We start from the raw sequence: 20,823 nt of genomic DNA on the forward strand, positions 1-20,823 counted from the left end.
CTCCCCTCAGTCTTCTCTTCTCAAGGCTAAACATGCCCAGTTCATTCCGTCCCTCTCCATAGGGCTTTGTTTCCAGTCCCCTGATCATCTTTGTTGCCCTCCCCTGAATCCTCTCCAGCTTGTCCTCTCCATCCTTCTTAAAGTGTGGTGCCCAGAACTGGACACAGTACTCCAGATGAGGCCTAACCAGTGCTGAGTAGAGGGGAACTACTACTTCCCGGGATTTGGAAGCTATGCTTCTGTTAATGCAGCCCAAAAGAGCATTGGCCTTTTTTGCAGCCACATCACATTGTGGGCTCATATTCAGCTTGTGATCGACAACAATGCCAAGATCCTTCTTGCTTGTAGTGTTGTTGAGCCACGTATCCCCCATCTTGTAACTGTGCATTTGGTTTCTTTTTCCTAGGTGCAGAACTTGGCATTTATCCCTATTAAAGTTCATTCTGTTGTTTTCTGCCCAGCGCGCCAGTCTATCCAGATCACTTTGAATTTTGTTTCTGTCTTCCAAAGTATTAGCTATCCCACCCAATTTTGTGTCATCTGCAAATTTGATCAGCATTCCCTGCACCTCCTCCTCCAAGTCATGTTGAGGAGCACTGGGCCCAGGATTGAGCCCTGTGGTATCCCACTCGTTACCTCTCCCAGTTTGAGAAGATCCCATTGATAAGCACTCTTTGAGTCCGATTTTGTAGCCAACTGTGGATCCACCAGATCGTTGTTTCATCTAGCCCACTTTGAGCTAGTTTGCTCATCAGGATATCATGGGGCACTTTGTCGAAAGCTTTGCTGAAGTCGAGGTATATGATGTCCACTGCATTCCCACAGTCACAAGGGAGGTGACTTGATCAAAAAATGAGATCAGATTCATCTGGCAGGAACTGTTCTTGACAAATCCATGTTGGCTTTGAATAATCACTGCATTGTTTTCAAAGTGCTTACAGATGGATTGCTTTATCATCTGCTCCAGAATTTTCCCAGGGATTGATATCAGACTGACTGGTCTGTAGTTCCCAGGTTCCTCCTTTTTACCCTTTCTGAAGATAGGGACAACATTAGCCCTCCTCCAGTCATCTGGCACTTCACCCATCCTCCGTGATTGCTCAAAGAGAATAGACAGTGGTTCTGAGAGTTCTTCCGCCAGTTCCTTTATTACTCTAGGATGCAGTTCATCTGGCCCTGGAGATTTGAACTCATTCAAAGTAATTAGGTGTTCCTGGACCATATGCCTGTCAATCTCAAGCGGCAATCCTGCCCCCTCAGCCTGTACTTCGCCTTTGCCAGGGGGGTCATAGACCCTCTTTTGGGAGAAGACTGAGCCAAAGTAGGAATTGAGCACCTCTGCCTTTTCTTTGTCAGCTGTTATTTTGCCATCCTTATTTAATAGCTGAACCACCATTTCTTTCCTCTGTCTTTTACTATGCACGTAGCTGAAGAAAGCCTTTTTGTTGCTTTTAGCATCCCTCGCTAACCTCAGCTCGTTCTCAGCTTTAGCCTTCCTGACACCATCCCTGCAATTCTGTGCTACCTGCCTGTACTCTTCCTTTGTTGCTTGGCCTTCTTTCCACTTCCTATATGTGTCCTTTTTTGTTTTCAGGTCATCTCTAAGCTTTTTGTGAAGCCACATTTGATTCTGCTGTTGTCTTCTTGTTGGAATTGGTTGGAATTGTTTGTAATTGTGCCTTGAGAATTTCCTTTTTTAAAAGCTCCCACCCATCTTGGACTCTTTTTCTCGTTAGAGTCGCTTGCCATGGGACCTTACTGATCATTGTTCTGAGTTTATTAAAATCAGCTTTCCTAAAATCCAGGATACGCGTTCGACTATGCTCCCTTTGTGAAGCTGCTCCAATGGGATTTGTATTCATGGATAATAGGCCACTTGAAGCAGATGGGAGGTGCCACCTGCCCCACTGGTGGAAACCACTGCATGACATTATCAGTAGGCATAGCAGAGACTGTAAGGAGGACTTATGGCCTTCACTGATGGATCAATGAACTCAGCTTTTATAGTTTGCCTTTGGAGATGAAGATTCCAGCTGTGGTTGCATGCATAATTATGTTGGAATGTTGATCATGAAGCCATCTTCTTCTAGAAATGCTACAGGCAGTATCTCCATATTGAATAGTACGTTTTCACCTATAAAGACCTAAATCGACTGTGACTAGGGTGCATGAAAACCACGTTTTCTCATATGACCCTGCCCATTCACTGAAATAATCTACTGAGACACTGAAATAATCTGAGGCCATTCAGTGAAATAATCTACCCCCATCTTCAAACGATAGGTAGGTGGCTACCCAGAAACATGACATTTTCTGTTGTGGGACTACAAATGTGGATGTCCTCCCTGAACATATTTGGCTAGCACCTACTTTGATTCCTTTTAGATGCGAAGTAAAAACTATTCAATACTTTTGTAGTTTACAGTGATGGATGATTGTTGGTTATCTGTTTAGTGATGCAGTTAATTTTGCTTTTATATTATATTTTAATTTGGTTTTGTTCTCAGTTTTGAACTACTTTTTAGTTTTTGTAAGGCACCTTGAACTTCAATTTGGCGGAAAGGCAGGGCACAGTCATATGGGGATAGTCAGCTGCCTCTGAACTCAGAGGCGACCAACTATCCAATGCAGGGTGGGCAGAGCGTGGCAGGGATCTTGTCCTCTGGTGCCCCTGCATTGTGGCTAGACGGCCAATCAGCTGTCTAACTGGAGCGGCTCAGAGCTGGGGGGCGAGGCTGGACGGCACAGTTTTCTGGGAACCGACCTTGGAGTGCTGGCTCCAAGGTCAGTTCCCAGAAAAATCCTATGGCCATCTAGCTGCTATCTAGCAGCCATAGGATTGTGTCCTAAAATAGAAAAATGAAGGTCTGGAATCACAGACTTCCTACATTTATTTATTTCAAACATTTCCCTCCATCTTTCCATTCTACGATGAGTGCTCAAGGCAGTGAACATTATTTAAAATCAGTACAAAGTTTACAGTAAAAATAACAACATCCCAAAAGCAGAGTAATATTTAAATACAGAGGGGTGTGCTAAAAAAGATTGAACAGTAGGCATGTGAAATTACTGCCTAAACTAAAAGGACACTTAACTGGCAATAGGGGGAAAAAGGCAACACATCTCTTGGGGCAGGGAATTCTGAGCACTTCTACAGAGAAGGTCCTTTGCCTCATTCCCAACAACCAGCTAACTGCAGGAGTCAGGCAGGACCTGTGGGAGGAGGCTGTTTTTAAGGTATAATGTGCTCCTACACCATTTAGGGCCTTAAAGATGATAACCAACACTTTGAATTGCAACTGGAAATGAATCAGTAGCCAGTGAAGTTGGTCTAAAAGCAGAATAACATGCTCCATAAAAATGTGTCGGCTAAAAGCCTCACAGTTAAATTTTAAGGCAACTGAAGTTACGCCTCATGGGACAAACAGGTCAGCATATACTGAAAAGGGCTCATAGCCACTAAAAGGGTTTATGGCTCTGAGCCAACTCAGTATTTCAGAAGTTGCTGTATTGTGCCATAGCTCTCAGAAGACCAAAGTGTTCATTAAAGAAAGGCTCAGAGACACTGTCTAAAAAGATGACCTAGTTCAAGTTGTAAGCTTATAACCATCTCCCTAGTTTGGAGTTTCAAAGAGCTAACATGGGATAGTGGAAAGAGTATTGGACTTGGATTGGGGGTAATCAGAGTTTAAGAGAGCAATCCTATGTCCCCTTGACAGCGTGTGGGGGAGGTAGGATTTTTCAGTTTCCCAGCTAAAAGCTCGTAGATAGCGCTACGAGCTCATAGTCGTGAAACCGTGCTCCCCGCTCCTCCCCCACCCCCTCGTAGCCGGGGTGGAGAGAACTGCGGCAGCTGCCCCTCCCTCCATTCCTGCCAGTGCTTGTAACAAGAAGCACGGACAGGGTGAGAAGGGGGCGTTCCTGGGGGCAGGGAGGGGAGGAGACTGCAGAAGCTGTTTTCAACAGCTTCCTATGTGGTCTCCAGCCCCGTTCCCACCCCTTCCTGAAGCCGCGCCTAGATGCCCAAAATCAGGCATCTAAGGAAAACTGCAGGGCAGCCAGAGTACAGAAGGAATCCTTTCCTCCGTGCTTCAGCCACCTTGCACTGGATAGGCAACCGTCTGTCTCAACAAGATTGCACCCTAAACTTCCATTTAGCCATGAAGCTCACTAGTTGACCTTGAGCCAGCCATTATTTCTCAGCTAGACCTCCACAGCTGAAGAAACTGATTTGGCATTTGGAGTCAGTATGGGAAAACTCAAACTTTTGGTTGGTTAGCTCTGAATTAAAGACTCTTGGGCTTCAAAGCTTTAAATGCACACTAATTTAAATGTTTATAAGGTTTGTTTTTTATTTTGTTTTACAGAAATCATGGTTAAAATTATCATGGTATCCCATCTTTTAAACAGTTATATAAGCTCACCCAAGAGAAACAAGTTTTTAGAATTTCATTCATGCTACTTCTAGCTACAGACAACTGCAGCCTGAAATATACATGACAAGATGTTAATTACAGAAAAGGAAAAGGATTAACACCATAGCTCAAAATGAGCAGAAATCTAATTTGTTTTTTATCCATCAAAAGCACTACCATAGAACCCAGTTAGTATTTGTAGATCAGTTTTAAAGAAGTTTTGAAGATGCTTTCACATGCTCTAAAGGCTGATGTAGAAACGGATACTATTCAACAGAGGACACTGTTATTGTGATCACAAAGAAGTGCAATACTCATAGCAGAATTCCACAGATGCTTCCTATAAAAACACATTAAGATAACCAGTGGGTCATACTGCTATTTGTCAGGCTATGCATGAAAATGCAATGACTTCAATAAGCTTCAAATCAAATATATAAATACATAAAATGACTGCATGAATTCTACCTGCAACGCATGAAATGAGAGGCCACTAGCTTGAACTTTATAATTCCTTTTTTTTATTTTTTTGTTTTACTGTTAACACTGAGTAATGGGTTAACATTTGTAAACTCCACAAACAATTAGCAGAATTCAGCTTGCTCCCTTATTTTCCCTATTTTTTCATCTTATTTTTTCAAGGAAATATCCTCAAAATATTTAGTCTCATGTCACAGAGCCAAATAAAGGCTACAGTACTAGCCACAGAGAATGGAAATCAGTTAATTACATATACACATAAACAAACCCCTCTAACTCACAGAAGTATCAGAATGAAGGACTTTCCCAACAGATAAGAAGCAGGAAATTTTTGGCTTGTATGTAAACCACACTCCAATTGCTATCAAAGTCTTAAAAACTGGACATTTTTATGAATTCCCATTTGGGGCGTAATGGGGAACAAACAGGGGTGAAGAGCCAACATCAATACACACTTTGTGCACAGGCCTGACGCTTGTTCCTGGTTTGTTAAACCATAATTTAGTAAGCTAGTATCGTTACATACAAACTGGCTTTGTGTCTAAAGGACTTTGGGAGGGTGGTGCACTACCTTACATTAAAAAAAATGCTTCTGTATGCTTTGAACTATTTTTATTACTATCTTTAAATATCAACTTAGTATAACTATTTAAGGCTGCAATCCTATTCACACTTGGGAGTAAGTTCCAAAGAATACAGAAGGCTTTACTTCTGAGTAAACATGCATAGGATTTCTCTGTACATTAGGTCAAAATTGTGTACCTTGTACTTTAAGAAGCATTATATGTTTTACTACATATTTTAACAAATATTTCCTTTCTCTCAAGTAATAGTTCTGTTATTTATGATTTTAAGTAAAGGTTTTATTACTCCACGTTTGTGAGTCTATTACTTTGGCTAAGTAACTTACACCTTTTACGGATATAGGCGAGGGATAAGAAATCAGGAGTTAGAATTAAGTAACTAAGGCCTAGATTTCGCAACAATAACTACTTTCAGTTAGTATTCTCAGCCAGTTGCTCCAAGGTAACAAAGTGATTCAACAGACAACTAGTGTTATAAGATATATTGAGAATCTGCAGTAAGAATTTCCTACTGAATATGATCTAACAATTAGCTGTGAAGGACCTGGTCTTAAAAAGAAGAGCCATTTCTCAAAAGGATGCCTCCCTTATGTTTTTACAAACCCAGTTTCATAAGCATGTTGGAACAACCACATAAAGCTATGGTAGGGAACATGCGACCCTCTGGATGTTGTAACTCCCATCAGCCGTAACCGGCATAGCCAATGGTGAGGGATTATGGGAGTTGCAGTCCAACAACATCTTGATGGCCACACATTCCCCATCCCTGACATAAAGGAACTACAGGATCAGAGATACTAATGAATACCTCTTGGCATACTCCTCAATACCAGAAGAATGCATTCATTGTACTGTACATCTCCATATCTATCAGGGTGCCACAGGAATCTTAACCCTAATGCGAACCATCCACTCTCCATGTCTGCTGATATCAATCTCAACTTTTAGCCACCATACCACAATTGATCCTAAAAAATAAGTGAAAATACTGATTAATCAGATTCTACACGCTTGGTAAACGCCTGTCCAGGCCATTTATTATAGCTTCAAATAAGAAATGACCTTCATGCCAACAACTGGTATATAATGTAGAAATGTGTGCACAAAGACATGCTACAGTTACTTTGATACTTCAACATTCCAGGAGTTACATGTCATTGTTACACTGTGGTCATCAACATACTTATCGTTCCTGACCAAAGAATTTACTGCCGTATTAACTTGCGTTCCGCATGTGCAAATTTTCCTCTTGAACTGTGGTGGCAGGCCAAATGCTTGAAATAAAGAGACAGACTGCAATCTTGCACCCAATTAGGCTGCACAGGTCTTCAGCCAGAGGCTGCATCTGCAGACTCTTCAAAATTCAAAAGGCTCATGACCATCTATGCTACAGATCAAGAAAATAGCTCATTGCTAATGAAGTTGGCTTCTTAACATGCACCTAAGAACAAGATAAACTTCTATGATAGCCATAAACATGCAACAGCCTGCATATAACCTCAGTGCTATGAACTAGCAGTAGGATGAAATATCTAAAACTTATTACAGCTTCCACATGAAAAACAGTTTTATTTGTTAAGCACAATAATAGATGATAGCCAATACATTTTTCTTTAAACCACTGTCTTATCTTTGTGTTATATGTGGCTTCTTTGGCTTCTGCACTGCCGTTTTCCCCAAAAGGTTTAAGAAATAAGAGTGCTCCTTCTAACACTGGAACAGCTAATCACTATAAAAACTCAATGACTGAGTTCGGATGACATGCTTGTCATGGGTTATTTAAAAACACACCATGGGTTATGTGAGGATTGTTGTTTAACCCTTGCATAATCCACACTTGCCAGGTTCACACAACATAACAACCCCTGAGCGAAGGTGGCATATTCAAAGTGGTGGCCGCATGCACCCCGCCACACACCACAGCCCCACTGTGGGTTAAATAACCCATGGTGGGCTGTTGTGTCATGAGAACAGCCCTGATGACTAGACACTACTTGAGGAACAGATACCCGGAATTCGCCTCACCCATCACAAACATGAAATCATATACCACAAGAAATAATTTAGTACTGCAAATTCAAGAAATTAATTTTCAGTATACATTCAGCCTAGTACAGGTAAGATTCCAATCTATCACATTATGCATTTGTTTAACACATTTCATCTATGACTCCATCACCACAACCCTTGTAAAAATTACTTATGTTTGGTGGGCAGGTGGGCATTCTGCCCCTCCCATTGGGGCTGAAACTAGGAATTTGATCATCAATTATTATCCTGTGTGGTCAGAAACAAGACCTGGTAGAGTTCCTAGCCTCAGGCTCTAGTTGCTAGAGTCTAGCAGCTGTTGCTTCCACTCTTGGTCCTCTCCCTTTATTGTGCCTGTGCCCTTTTCACCCCATAAAATCCCCATAACCAGGGTGAATTGATTTAAACTGCCAAGAGGAATTAGCATGGAAAGTAACCCTCCCCATGTTCTTCCTATTACATAGGCTACTGAAAAGCAGCTATCCAGCAGCAACCAATTTGCATCCAATGCATAAATCAGCTCTTACCACACTGCAGCAGTAGTACTGCTGTTTCTACCAGCCGCTGGTAAAAAACCATTTGCCCAGTAAGAGACACACGACCTGAAGTGAAGTTATCTGAACCCCCCTTCAGCAATATTACATGGTCACAAAAGTCTTATCTGTATAATCCTCTATACAGGTCAACTGAATAAATTCCAGAAAACTGAAAGTAGCATCCAAGAATTTGAATTTTTTTCCAGTCCTGCTAAATATGAACTTATTCAGCAACATTTTTAAAGAGATAGTGCAGAGAAAATAGATGAGTTATCCTTGAAAGCAATTCTCTCCAATTATTTTGGCTCTATTTTCCCCATCTGTATTATATATAAATATATTTTAGTGCTGTTTAGTTGCTTTGCCTATTAGTGCTGTTTAGTTGCTTTGCCTACGCACATATACAAACACGATACCAGAAGCTTATAAAAGAGTCATTATGGTATCTTAAGGGTGCAATCCTATTCAGATAGGCGGCTGCCTCCAAACTCAGAGGCAGCCGCCTATCCAACGCAAGGCAGGAGAAGCATGGAGGGGATCGTTCCCTCTGTGTTTCTCCTGCCCTGCATTCTCGGCTAGACAGCCAATTGTGGCTGTCTAGCCTCAGGAGGGCAGAGCAGGGGAGGACGCTGCTGTACGACACATTGGATGTGTCGTACAGACATTTCCGCTCTCCCCACCCTGGAACGCCTCCCGGAACGCCCCTTTTCAGCTGCTCCGCACTCCTTTTGCGAGTAAGGAGGATGGGGCTGTTCCGCGCTGCCTCGCAGGCAGCGCGGAAGCAAAAGGAGGTCAGTTCCCGGAAAACAACATACCCTATGGCCGACTAGCCACTGCCCAGCGGCCACAGGATTGCTCCCTAAGTTGATGTTTTTACCTCTAATCAAAATGCTTGATCAAACCAATTCGCTCTGAAAAAAGAACTAACAAGTCAAGTAAGTATTCACACATTAAAAACTAATATCCCAATAAGGTATTGGTTATCTTAACCACAGGCAGCCAAAGCTCACACCTCACTAGAAAGGAAATCTTGCAAAATTGTGTATCACTGGACCAAAAGCGTCCTATCATACAGCATAAATAAAAGAAATACAGAACACAGAACCTTGACATGAAGTTCTATGAACTAGAGACTATTAATAAACTATTAGGACCAACTGTTCTCAATATATATACACAAGAGAGAAAGAAACGACAGAACAGATGGACACAAAATATAGGACTTCACTTAACAGGGAAAAGGCCAGGGACAAATACCAAGTTAGTACTGATACCTGATAATTGTGATAATCTACTATCATGCATGCCTTACATGCTCCGCCTCCCTCCAGTAAATGAAGTTGCCTGTCTTGGCAAAGAGTCATTTCCTCATGATGAAGACTGAGCCAATGCAGCACTGCTAGTTCATTTCACGAATAGCCAGCTAAGTACAATGCCAACTGTGCTCTCAGGATCTAGGAAAACACTGTGTTGCAACAGCAAATCTTCTTAATGAAAAAAAAAATACTTAAACAACCATGAACAAAATGACAGTTGTGCTTTAGGTTAAAGCTTAGGTCAGTAAAACTGATTCTAGATCGTGGATACAAGTAAAATAAATTCGCACAACAAAAAAGGGAGATAATTGTTAAGAAGCATAAGATCAGAAAACATTGCAGGGAACTCCAGAATACCAGGCAAGAAAAAAAAAGGAAAAAACAACTGTTGCAGCTAGAAAAAAATGTATTAAGATCTCTCAATAATAATTTTAGATGGAAATATTTTTAATACCAAATCCTGTTCCATTCTATTAAAGCATTTTGGGCTGCACTCCCATAATTACTTGGATGACTTGATTACAAGTGAAGTTATTAATAGGACTGAGCTATTACCATGCTACCTTGCATTTATTTATTTCATTTCTATACCGCCCAATAGCCGAAGCTCTCTGGGCGGTTCACAAAAACTAAAACCAAACAACACACAATAAAACAATTTAAAATATATAGAACATTAAAACCACAATATAACAATACAACCACAATAAAACCTAGCAGCAGTGCAGGAGTTTAAAATACAGATTTAAAACAGCAAAGATAAAAATTTAGAAAGCTAAAAAGCCTGGGAAAATAAAAAGGTCTTCACCTGGCGCCGAAAGGAGTACAATGCAGGCACCAGGCGAACCTCACTAGGGAGCTCATTCCAGAGCCGGGGTGCCACAGCAGAAAAAGCCCTCCTCCTAGTAGCCACCCGCCTCACTTCCTTTGGCAGGGGCTCACGGAGAAGGGCCGCTGATGATGATCTTAAGGTCCGGGCAGGCACATATGGGAGGAGGCGATCCTTCAGGTAACCTGGCCCCAAGCCGTTAAGGGCTTTGAATGTTAACACCAGCACTTTGAATCGGGCCCGGAAATGGACTGGCAGCCAGTGCAGCTGGAAAAGTACTGGCGTAATATGAGCTCGCAGGCCAGTCCCTGTTAACAATCTTGCTGCCCTATTTTGGACCAGCTGAAGTTTCCGGTCCGTTTCCAAAGGCAGCCCTTTGCATGGAAATCAATACTATGCCCATCCATATAAAAAGCCTTCCTCCTCCAATACAGTGTTACTCATATTAACAGTCCTCAGCACTGTAAACAGGAAGCGTACTTCATTCTAACAACTTACAATATCATATATTTTGGATAGGCATCATTGTATTATCCAACACAACTGAAAACACGTATGAAGAGAATGCAAGAAAACAAGGGTGGTAAAAATTGGCATTCTGTTGATTAGACAAGATGACAATTTTTAAAAATCACTTAAATTTATATACCCCTTTCCACAGAGGTATCAAAGCAGTGAATATAAAATATAATACAATCAAAACAATAAAATATAACAATAAAACACAATAATAAAAATGTTAGTCAGCAGTAAAACTGCACACTCCACTGCGCATTACAGATCTTAGCTGGCTGGGTGATACTTCCAAGAAAAGCCTGGGTGAAGAGATGGGCCTTAAGAAGATGTCTAAACATCAGAACTGTGGGGGCCTCTCTAATGACAAGTGATAATGCATTTGAGAGGGTGTGTGCTGCGACACTAAATACTCTACTGCAGGGTTTTCAGAGGTGAACCTCAGGTGTATGCAGCACCATCACAGGCAGTGACATAATGGGTGACGCAATCCCTAAGGTAGCCTGGTCTCAAGTTGTTAAGGACAATATATGTTAACAGCAACACCTTCAATTGGGCAAAGTAGCTTATTGGCAGCCAGTGCAGGATTTTTTTTTAGCAAAGGTTGGAAAGAAGCCCCTATTAGTAACCTCACTGCTGCATTCTGCACCAAGCTCAAGGGTAGCCCCACATGGAGCACACTGCAGTAATCCAGTCTTGAGGTTACTTACCAATGCCTGAACCACCATGATTAACCTATCACAGTCCAGGAATGGCCATAGCTGGCATACCAACCAAAGCTGGTAAAAAGCACTCCAAGTCAACTAGGCCACTTGACCTACCAGTGACAAAGATGAATCTAGGAGTCCGCACAAACTATGCACTTGTTCCTTCCGTGGGAGTGCAACCCCATCAAGAACAGACAGCTGACCTATTCCCCAGACCTGAGACCTTCAAAAGACTGAGGCCACCTTGTCTAGTCTTCTGCACAGGATTTTATGACCTCCATGACCATGGACCTGCCTCAAATTATATGTCCTCCAAAACGTTTGTCAGGATATGCACTTGATCTGGTGTCCTACACAGATCAGGAGGTGATCTGTGGAAATAAATGCTAGTCACTGATGATCTAGCAGACTATTGGCTATTTACACAATGCTGGAGTTGACTTCACTTCATAAACCACAGCAAATTTATAACGGAATGTGACTTGGATTTTTGTCCCTTTTTACTGAATTAAGCGAGAGTGGTAGGTGGCTGTAGGTATAATTTGGGGGCATTTTGTTTTTCTCCAACTCTTCTGGAGTTGAAGAAAGTCTTGTGGTATGGTTAAGTTGCAAAGTCATGATTATCAATAAGGGACCAGTCTAATTTTTCTTCTGTATGCTATGAAAAAATTAAACAAAAATTTGGTTCTCATCCTGAAGCTGTCTGGATACATTAAATTGTGTAATTGCTTTGCTTGAGTTAGTTATATCCTGCATTCAAAATCAACATTTTAAATTTTATCTTATTTATTCTTTGGGTCTTCAACCACAAGTGAACTTAAGAGATCGCCTGACCCCCTACCTGTTTGTTTGGTTGCTGAGCTAATCAGGAAATACCCTCCTGGTAATGTAAGGTATCAAAGGCGATGATGGCTCAGTTCAGTATCATAGAGCCCACTATTTGGAACTCCCTACAAGGACAAATAAGACAGGTAGTGACCCTTCTAGGTTTTCAGTGCCTACTGAAAACGTACCTGCTTCAGTAGGTTTTCCCAGAATGGCAATCTTATCCTCCTTGCTGTCATGCTATTATCTAAGATTTTTACAATATTATATTATGGTTTTACACTTTATATTTTTACATTTTACACTTGTATATCAATTAGACACATATTTTAATGTAAGCAATTCATAAATATTGGTAAATAAATCTATAATGATAAAAGAAGATGTGTGTGTGTGTCTGTCTATGCCATAGTGCCAGAACCATTGAAACCTAGACACCTGAAACTTGGCATGTGTACAAGGGGGACCCTACGGATGTGCACCTCAGGATTTTGTTTTTAAACCAAAATAATTAATTCACTCAGACAACCCTGACAGCTGTGTCCAATCCTGACAACTGCATATGTTTGCATGCAGCCTTCACTGAATCAATGTAAGGGCTATTATTAGTAAATAAAAAGTGGATCCACAAGTATCTCCTATTCACTTTCTCCAGTGCTGGTTACTGACACCACACGGCTTGAAAGTTCATCAGCCAAGCTCCCTAATCATACTATTTGAATTTTGTGGAAATAAAAGTGAACGTAAAATATTAATGCTTTTCAGAAGAGTACCTGTATTATAGTGTCTTATAGCAAGAACAATGAGACCAGTTGCACTTTAAAGATTAATATATTTACTCTGGATTTAAAGCCTTATACAACTTGGAACCCAGATACCTAAAGAACTGTCTTCTCCAACAAAAATTTGTGTGTAAACTGAAGTGGTCTTCTTTGGGTGCCCCTCTTTCTGACACGAGTCAGGCCGTGACCAAAGAGAGGGCCTCTTCAGTTGTGGCATCCATCTTTTGAACTCTATTCCCAGGGAGGCCCACCAGGGACCTATTCAGGTTTCCTTTCCATGCTTGACTTACTTTTCCAGGCCTTTTAAAATATCATCTGTATTGGTTGTATCATTTCTGCTGTTTTAATGTGTTTATTTGCTCTTTTGATATATTGTTTCAATTAGGTGCCCTGAGTGTAGAAATACTTAAAGGCAGCTTAGAAATTTTAAAGTAATTAAATACACACATATGAAGCATGAAGTGGACATACTGAAGATGCTGGATATATTCATACTTGGGTACAACAGAAGGAAAATCTGTAATGCCTATTATAGTATGCTACACAAGGTGGGATTAAAATATGAGGAACAAATTGTGAAAGCCACAATGCAATGTAAGAGTCAATGAGCTGAAGTTAACAAGATTCAATCACCAGCAGTCAACCACCCCAGACACATCACAACACCTGCCTGCTGGCTGGTGCCCAATCTATATGACACTTGTGTGCCAAAATTACTGTTTGTCGTAACTATAATGCAACCCAGTCTATTCAAGCTAAAAGAAAAGTGTCTCCAAACAAGTTCAAAAGTAGCAGCCTCACTCACACTCTACTCCCTAAACATATTTTGCTCAAGTATAGTGAGAATACAAACAAGTCCTTGGAAACTATTGACAGACAGGTTTCTCTCCTGTTTAGCATCTGGTTTTGCCCATTCAGTTACCAGTTTCAACCAGACAAACCACAAAACATCACTGTAATGACATACATCACTTTGGGAAGTTATACAGGTACAGCCTAAGATATGGGGACAGAGTTGGGACTGGGATCTGCTGCATAGTTTGATTCCTAGGTCAGTCTCTTTGTTCCACTGAGAGTAGCCATATCAAAATGGGAAGCTGTCTAAGTCTAGGCAGAGCTTGAGCCAAGGAAAGCAGCATATTCAAGATGGGTAGTAGGTAACTAAGGAAAAGGTGAAGATGTTTTCATTCAGAACTGTAGATGACAGGAAGGACAGATCTGTCACTTTCTGTGCTGGGCTTATCCTACAATAGATAACTCCTGAACAGCTGTTTGGCTCTGTCAATTTGTTTCTTCACTTCACTGCCTGGGTAATGTAGGTTTTCAAAATGCCTAATGAAAGTCTTTCAAGCGTACAGTCCCTGTTGAAAGGACTGGAGCTAATGCAATTGAATTGCAGGGTTTAGCTGTAGACAATGGGATTGGTGTGGTGTGCTTTGGGTGTGGTGTGCTTTGGGTGATAATTGGAAACATGTATGCATGCACATCACCCAACATGCCAGACAGATGGATAAGAAGAATCCAGGAACATTATTCCTGATGATACCAGTGCACACCTAGCTACTTCCAGCGACCAGAATACACTTTTCAATCCACCTTCCACAATGTCTCTTGGGGCTAGTTCTTACAAATAGCAAACAAAGCGATAAACATGGGTCTTGGGGGTTATTTCTGGATATAGGGGGTTATTTCTGGATATAGGTCAGGGCTCAAGCAACTGAATGTTCCTTTGTGTAAAAAATTCCCTCCACACAGAAAACTAGGTGCTGAAAAGACAGCAAGGCAGGAAATCTTCCTCCAACATGTGGTTTTATATTCTGCAGGGATTTTTTTTGAATGGGATGAACATTCAGTCATTCCGCCACCTTACCTTATGCCTGAAATGACAGAGTCCAGACACAGGTTTACTACTTCATCCGCTAGTCATCAAAGTTCTATAAATTATTAAAATTTGAAAAGTAAAATCTCACAGGCCTTGCCTTGTCTTACCCTATGCATTAACTGTTTAGCAGCTTTTTTCTATTGAATTAATAAAAAACCACAAATTCTTAGTGAAGTTCATTTTTAGTGAAGTTCATTTTTATGATATACCACAGTACAGGAAATTGGTAATCCTTCACAGAGTTATAAAATTAAATGTAATTAAAACTAACATTTTGTGACCAGAAGTACCTTAATTTTGATAATGAACACAAGATCTCTATCGCCATCTAGTGAAGAAACCAAATAATTATCACACTACTACTATACGAATTAACTTCTATTGAACAAAAAATATACCATGGTTTATTCAGCTTGGGATTTTATGCTAAAAGCAATCCTATACTCATTTGTTATTTATTATTAATTTGTGCTATCAAGTTGTTGAAAGATGAAGCAAGTCTGAAACAAGCTTCTGAATGGAAGAATGGAAACTATTTGTATACTGAATCTCTCACTTTCAAACCAAAAAAAGATCTTTTGTTAAAAGAGAGAAAACCAATGGCAGCTTTTATTACACATGGCAAAATCAGCCTGTGGCAACAGGTTTTTTAAGGCATGCATCACAAGAATCTCAGGAGCCAGTATCTACCAAAAACTGGTCAGCAATCCACCACCACAATCTAACTTCTTCCTACCCGTCTATCGTATATCTTAGTCAGTTATACCTTTTATGGGAATTCCTACTGAACCAGACGAAAAGAGTTGCCCTGCTTGGTCAGACCATAAGTCCATCGACACTAGCATCCTGTTTCCCCACAGTGGTCAAACCGATGCCTATGGGAAGCCCAGAAGCAGGACATGAAGGCAATAGCCTTCTCCCACTGTCACTTCCTAGCAATTGGTACTGAGAGGAAAACTGCCCCGGAAAATCTGAGGACTGCATATAGATATCAGGACTTGTAGCCACTGCGAGACACAGATTTCCTCCACAGATTTTGTCTAATCCCTTTTTAAAGCCGTCTCAGCTAGTGGCCACCATCACATAGCAGCAAATGTTAACAAATGAGCTGTGGGAAGTACTTCCTTTTATCTGCAGTGAATCTCCCACTAATCAGTTTCATTGGGTAAGGCCAGATTATAGTATTACAGTTGGTCTCATTGTTGAGAATAATGAGAACAACAATTTCTGTTACTAGTCTCCATACCTAGCATGTAGCAACTTATTTATTTGAAAGAGCCACATTTTTTTCAACAAGGAATGCACACTTTTAAATCATTTAGGGCACATTTAGGGTGCAATCCTATCGGGACAGTTGGCCACCTCAGAACTTGGGAGGTGACCGACCATCCAATGCAGGGAGGAGGTGATCTTCTCCTCTGCATTCCAGCCGCCCTGCATTTCTAGGTAGACGACTGATTTTGGCTATCTAGCTGGGAGCTTTGGAGCAGGGTGGGGGGAGGCTGGACAACACATAGAACATGTCATAATGACACTTCTGCAGTCTCCTACCCACCCTACCCCTGGGAATGCCCCCTTTTCACCTGCTCCAAGCTGCAGTTACAAGCACGGAGATGGGGAAGAACCACACTGCCTATGAGGTGGCAGGGAAGGGGAGCACAGTTTCTGGGAACCCAAAAATCCTAGCAGCCATAGGATTGCTGTCCCCAGCTATTTTTAAAACATGAAGTAGTCAACAAAAAACAGTAAATACTGAAACAGTGATAGAAGTAGAACGTTTGCAAATGAACATTACTTACTGAATGGAAGGTTGCCATCTACTTCATTGTGCCACCATCACACACCCCAAAATGAACACAGTATTGATCATCAGTGACTCACCTCTCTGCCTTTGAAAGTCACCAAAGCTGCAAGAGGCTTTGCATAGAATCTGCTGTACGAAAACCCCAGGCATCCATACATGCTATTAGCTGTAAGCTTCAAAGCCTTCTGCCTGATATCATACTGAAAAGAAATACAAACAACTATCACAACCAGCAATAAAAAAAACCCAAAACAAACAAGAACAAATATGTTGTCCTTTGTAAGTGAGAAAAAGCGAGAAGGTTTGACACTTTGGAAGGAAAAAAGGCCTGATGAAAATGGTACCCATCTAAGCTTGAAAATACACCTTGAAATGTATTTGTTTTATTATTTCCATTTCTATCCTGCCTTTCTACATATAGCATCCAAAGAAGCTAACATCAATTATAATAAAAATGTAATAAAACCATAAACCATTTGGGTAGATACCCATTACTGCCAAACATTCTGATGCTATTAATCTCATTGACAAAAAGTTGTTGTCAGGTTTTTTTCTTCTCAGTCAAGAGTCTGCGTCACTGAGTCCTCTTTGGGCTGTTCTGGAGGTTCCTTACCCTTAGTGTATTTTTGAAGCCTTTTCGTACCCCTGCAAACCTTGGGGTTATCCAAAGTCTGGTGACACCTTCCTCTTGTAGGTGATGTGGTTTGGGGCTATATCTGAAGCAGCACAGGAAGGCTTGAATCATTATTAGAAGGAATAATGATTTCCGAAACAAGCAGGATTCAGATCTGGTTTCTCAATAGGCAATGCTTTTGTTGTAGCTCTATTGATTAATATTCCAAAATAAATAAAAGGTTTGTACACTACCTGTGTTGACATGAAGGCTGCAAAAGCAAAATGGGCAGGGCCATGAGGTCACTGATTTGCAATGACATCATCTAGCACGCAGGGGGCAATCTGACCCCCCCCACACACACACACACAACCTTAAAGTAGTTCTCCACCCTTGCTTTATACAAAGGGATCTGTCTCCAATAACAAACTTATGTTTGGTTCCTTGGTTCTGTGTGATAAAGTCAGATCACATGTATTAAAATTATTGATTGGATCTCAGCTTGTTCTGAAGAACAGAGCCTTCTACACTACTGAGGTTTAAAAGTTCCCGCTGCTATTCTAGATGAATGTCTCAAAAGCATTCCTTATGAATTAAGACACCACATCTGTAGTAAGACCACTGTGCAGAACATTCCTCATTGTTTATTCTGGTGCTCTATTTATAAAAGAAGCAAGAGCTCTTTTCTCTCTCCCCCATCATTTCCAGTTTTTATTTTTATCAAACTAACAGAACAAATAGTATTTGCCCGCAAAGAGGAGAAGCCTCATCAACAGAAAACCCCCATTTGCCCTAGTAGAAGGACAGAGACAAGTTTACCTAGTTACCCATGTAAAATAGTGGTTTAAGTTCTACTGAACATCTTGCTGTCTTCATGATCATGTATGTTTATCGTATTATGGCTCATGGCTAAGCTTGTAAACTGTTAAGAACATAAGATGAGCTGTGCTGGATCAGATCAAAGGCCCATGTAGTCCAGCATTCTGTTCCCACAGTGGCCAACCATGTGCCCTTGAGAAGCCCACAAGTACAATATAAGCACAACAGCACCTTCCTGCCCGTGCACCCTAGCAACTGGTATTCAGAGACATACTACCTCCAATATTGGTGGTATCATATAGCCATCATGGCTAGTAGCCACTGACAGCCATTATCCCCCATGAATTTGGCTTTTAAAGCCATCCTAGTTGGTCACCATCACTACCACTTACGACAGTGAATTCCATAGTTTAACTATATGCTGTGTGAAGTACATCCTTTTATCTACCCTGAATCTCCCATTGTTCAGCTTCACTGAATGATTCCAGAGCCTAGTATTAAGAGAGAGGGAGAATGTTCTCCCTATGCACTATGTCTACACCATGCATAATTTTATACACCTATCATGTCCCCTTACTGACCATTTTTCTAAGCGAAACAGCCCCAAACGCTGTAGCCTTTCCTCATAGGGGTGTTTCTCCAGCTCCTTGAACATTTTGGTTGCCTGCTTCTGCATGATTTCCAGCTCTACAATATCCTTTTTGAGGTACAATGACAAACACATACAGTGATGTACAGTTTTCCAAGTGTGGTTTTATGTTCGATTCCTTTCCTAATGATTCTCAATATGGAATTAATTTGCAAATGAAAAACCCTTACCATGTTCTAGTACCACCTCCCACTATTACAGGAAATATTCCCACTCTACATTCAAACTAAGGTATTTGGGAAATCTATAAAATAAAGTCAAAAGTGCTTTTCTGTTAGATATACCTGTAAGTAGAGGTCAGAATTTAAGTCTGGCTGTTTCATCAACTGCTTCACTTGACGCCTTCGCTCAACTAGCTTCCTGATTTCTTTAGGCAAGATTCCCATTTCTAGAGACGAATCTGGTAATTCAGGAATTTCTTCTAGTTCTCCATCCTGTGAAATGAATAATGAGTTTGATATATTAGTTCCTAAAGTTGCTGTTACTCAATCTCCAGACTGTCATATGAACAGCTGTAGCTTAGGATGCTCCACTGGGCACTAAATCAAAAGATCTTAATGAAGTAGAAACTAGTCTACCTACATCAAGAAACAATGGTCACCAGAAGGAGCTCTGATCTCCAGAGGAATTCCCCCAGCTGATCTCCAGACTAAGATCTCCCACAAGAGCTACCAATACTGTGACCATCCTATAACCAAACGTTCTCATCCAGGAATGCCTGGAGCTGATCTGCAACCATGTGCACACCTACCTCCTCCAAAAAGGGGACATTCAAAATTGGCCTATAATTAACTTGGCCATCACTACACAGTGATGTGTCTTGATTAAATGCCTGATCACCATTTCCCTTAGGCAACGAAGGCACTCCATCCCCAACCAAGGAGGCACTCCTGATGCCGGTCTCTCCCAAGTAACATGCACCAGTCTGGAGCATCAAGGGACCAAACTGGCCAGAGAACCTCAAGAGCCCCAAACAACTCATCAGCATGCATTAGGATCAGTGGCTGAAACTGAACCAAATAATCTCAGGTGCACGCACACCCAAATATGGATTTGTTTTCACTATCCAAACTGGGCTGGCTGTGACTGACTGTATCAGCACAGTACTTAATAAAAAAATACCACAGCAGAGGGTAAATGATTACTACACCATCTGGACTACTTCAATGGTGTGAAGGCACTCATCTCAGTTCTACTGGCAAGACTGGTCCTGTAAGATACAAACCCTTGCCTACTCACAACAGTTCTGTTGGATAATACTTTGAAGATACAATGGCGACAAAAGTTTCTTTGCTGCCATCATTGCCATCTCACAGGCCTGCAGATAAACTTTACAGAATGTTCTGGCATGTCCTCGCAACTCATGAGGATGTTTGCCGCTAATGCAGAATTAGTGTAATTTATGCATCCAAAGAGATGGGTGGATCAAGCATGTAAAAATAGTTTCAGATAGGAACACTGCAAGAACAGAAGGTAGAAAAAATAAATTCAGAAGGAAAGATAATTGAAGTCTGTATGGAGAAAGGGACGCAACCTAAGCATATAGGGAAATACACAGGTTTTCATGTACACCCAGAACTGTTTGTGACTGTCACCAAGATATTATGCTATTGCTAAAGTTAGATTTAGCACACTCCACCTCAAAGTGAAACGAATCTGATTTTATGAAGTGATGCACAGTTCATAGTTGATGGAAAACAATACTGTTTAACGGGATAACAAGTAACACGCTGCAGTTACCAAAGACATTAGGAATGTCTAGGGAGACTCCAATGTATTCTTGAATGTGAACATGTAATCCTACTCAACACTCAAATATTAAAAGCTACTGTCAAATTAGGCAAACACGCACCTCTGTCTTTTTGTGCACATTGGAAGGTACTCTGTCAACTGTTGTAAAACAGATATTAAACTCTTGGATAATTGAAGGGTACAAGCTATTGAAGTCTAGAAGCAAAATGAACTTGTCATAAAAACCTGAAATAAAAGAGAGACAATTAAGTTACAATGTATGACTATACTGAGCATATGGCAAGACAAA

General features: G+C 41.0%; 1 protein-coding gene across 10 annotated transcripts in view; it reads right to left on the reverse strand.

Annotated features, from left to right (window-relative positions):
* The window catches only part of POLA1 (DNA polymerase alpha 1, catalytic subunit), a 312,738-nt gene that overhangs the window by 241,012 nt on the left and 50,903 nt on the right, over positions 1–20,823 (reverse strand). For all 10 annotated transcript variants that reach the window (XR_014789154.1, XR_014789153.1, XM_084843986.1 and 7 more), the window contains 3 exons: positions 20,635–20,759; positions 19,067–19,216; positions 16,779–16,901 (listed from right to left, as the gene is read on the reverse strand). Coding sequence is in view for 8 of the 10 variants with exons in the window: in XM_084843986.1 (XP_084700112.1) it covers positions 16,779–16,901; positions 19,067–19,216; positions 20,635–20,759 (398 nt within the window). In the remaining 2 variants the exon portion in view is untranslated. The remainder of the gene's footprint in view (positions 1–16,778; positions 16,902–19,066; positions 19,217–20,634; positions 20,760–20,823) is intronic.

The sequence above is a fragment of the Heloderma suspectum genome, chromosome 3 (assembly GCF_057233095.1).
Source record: "Heloderma suspectum isolate Gila_16-S chromosome 3, 16-S_ref, whole genome shotgun sequence".
Lineage (NCBI taxonomy): Eukaryota > Metazoa > Chordata > Lepidosauria > Squamata > Helodermatidae > Heloderma > Heloderma suspectum.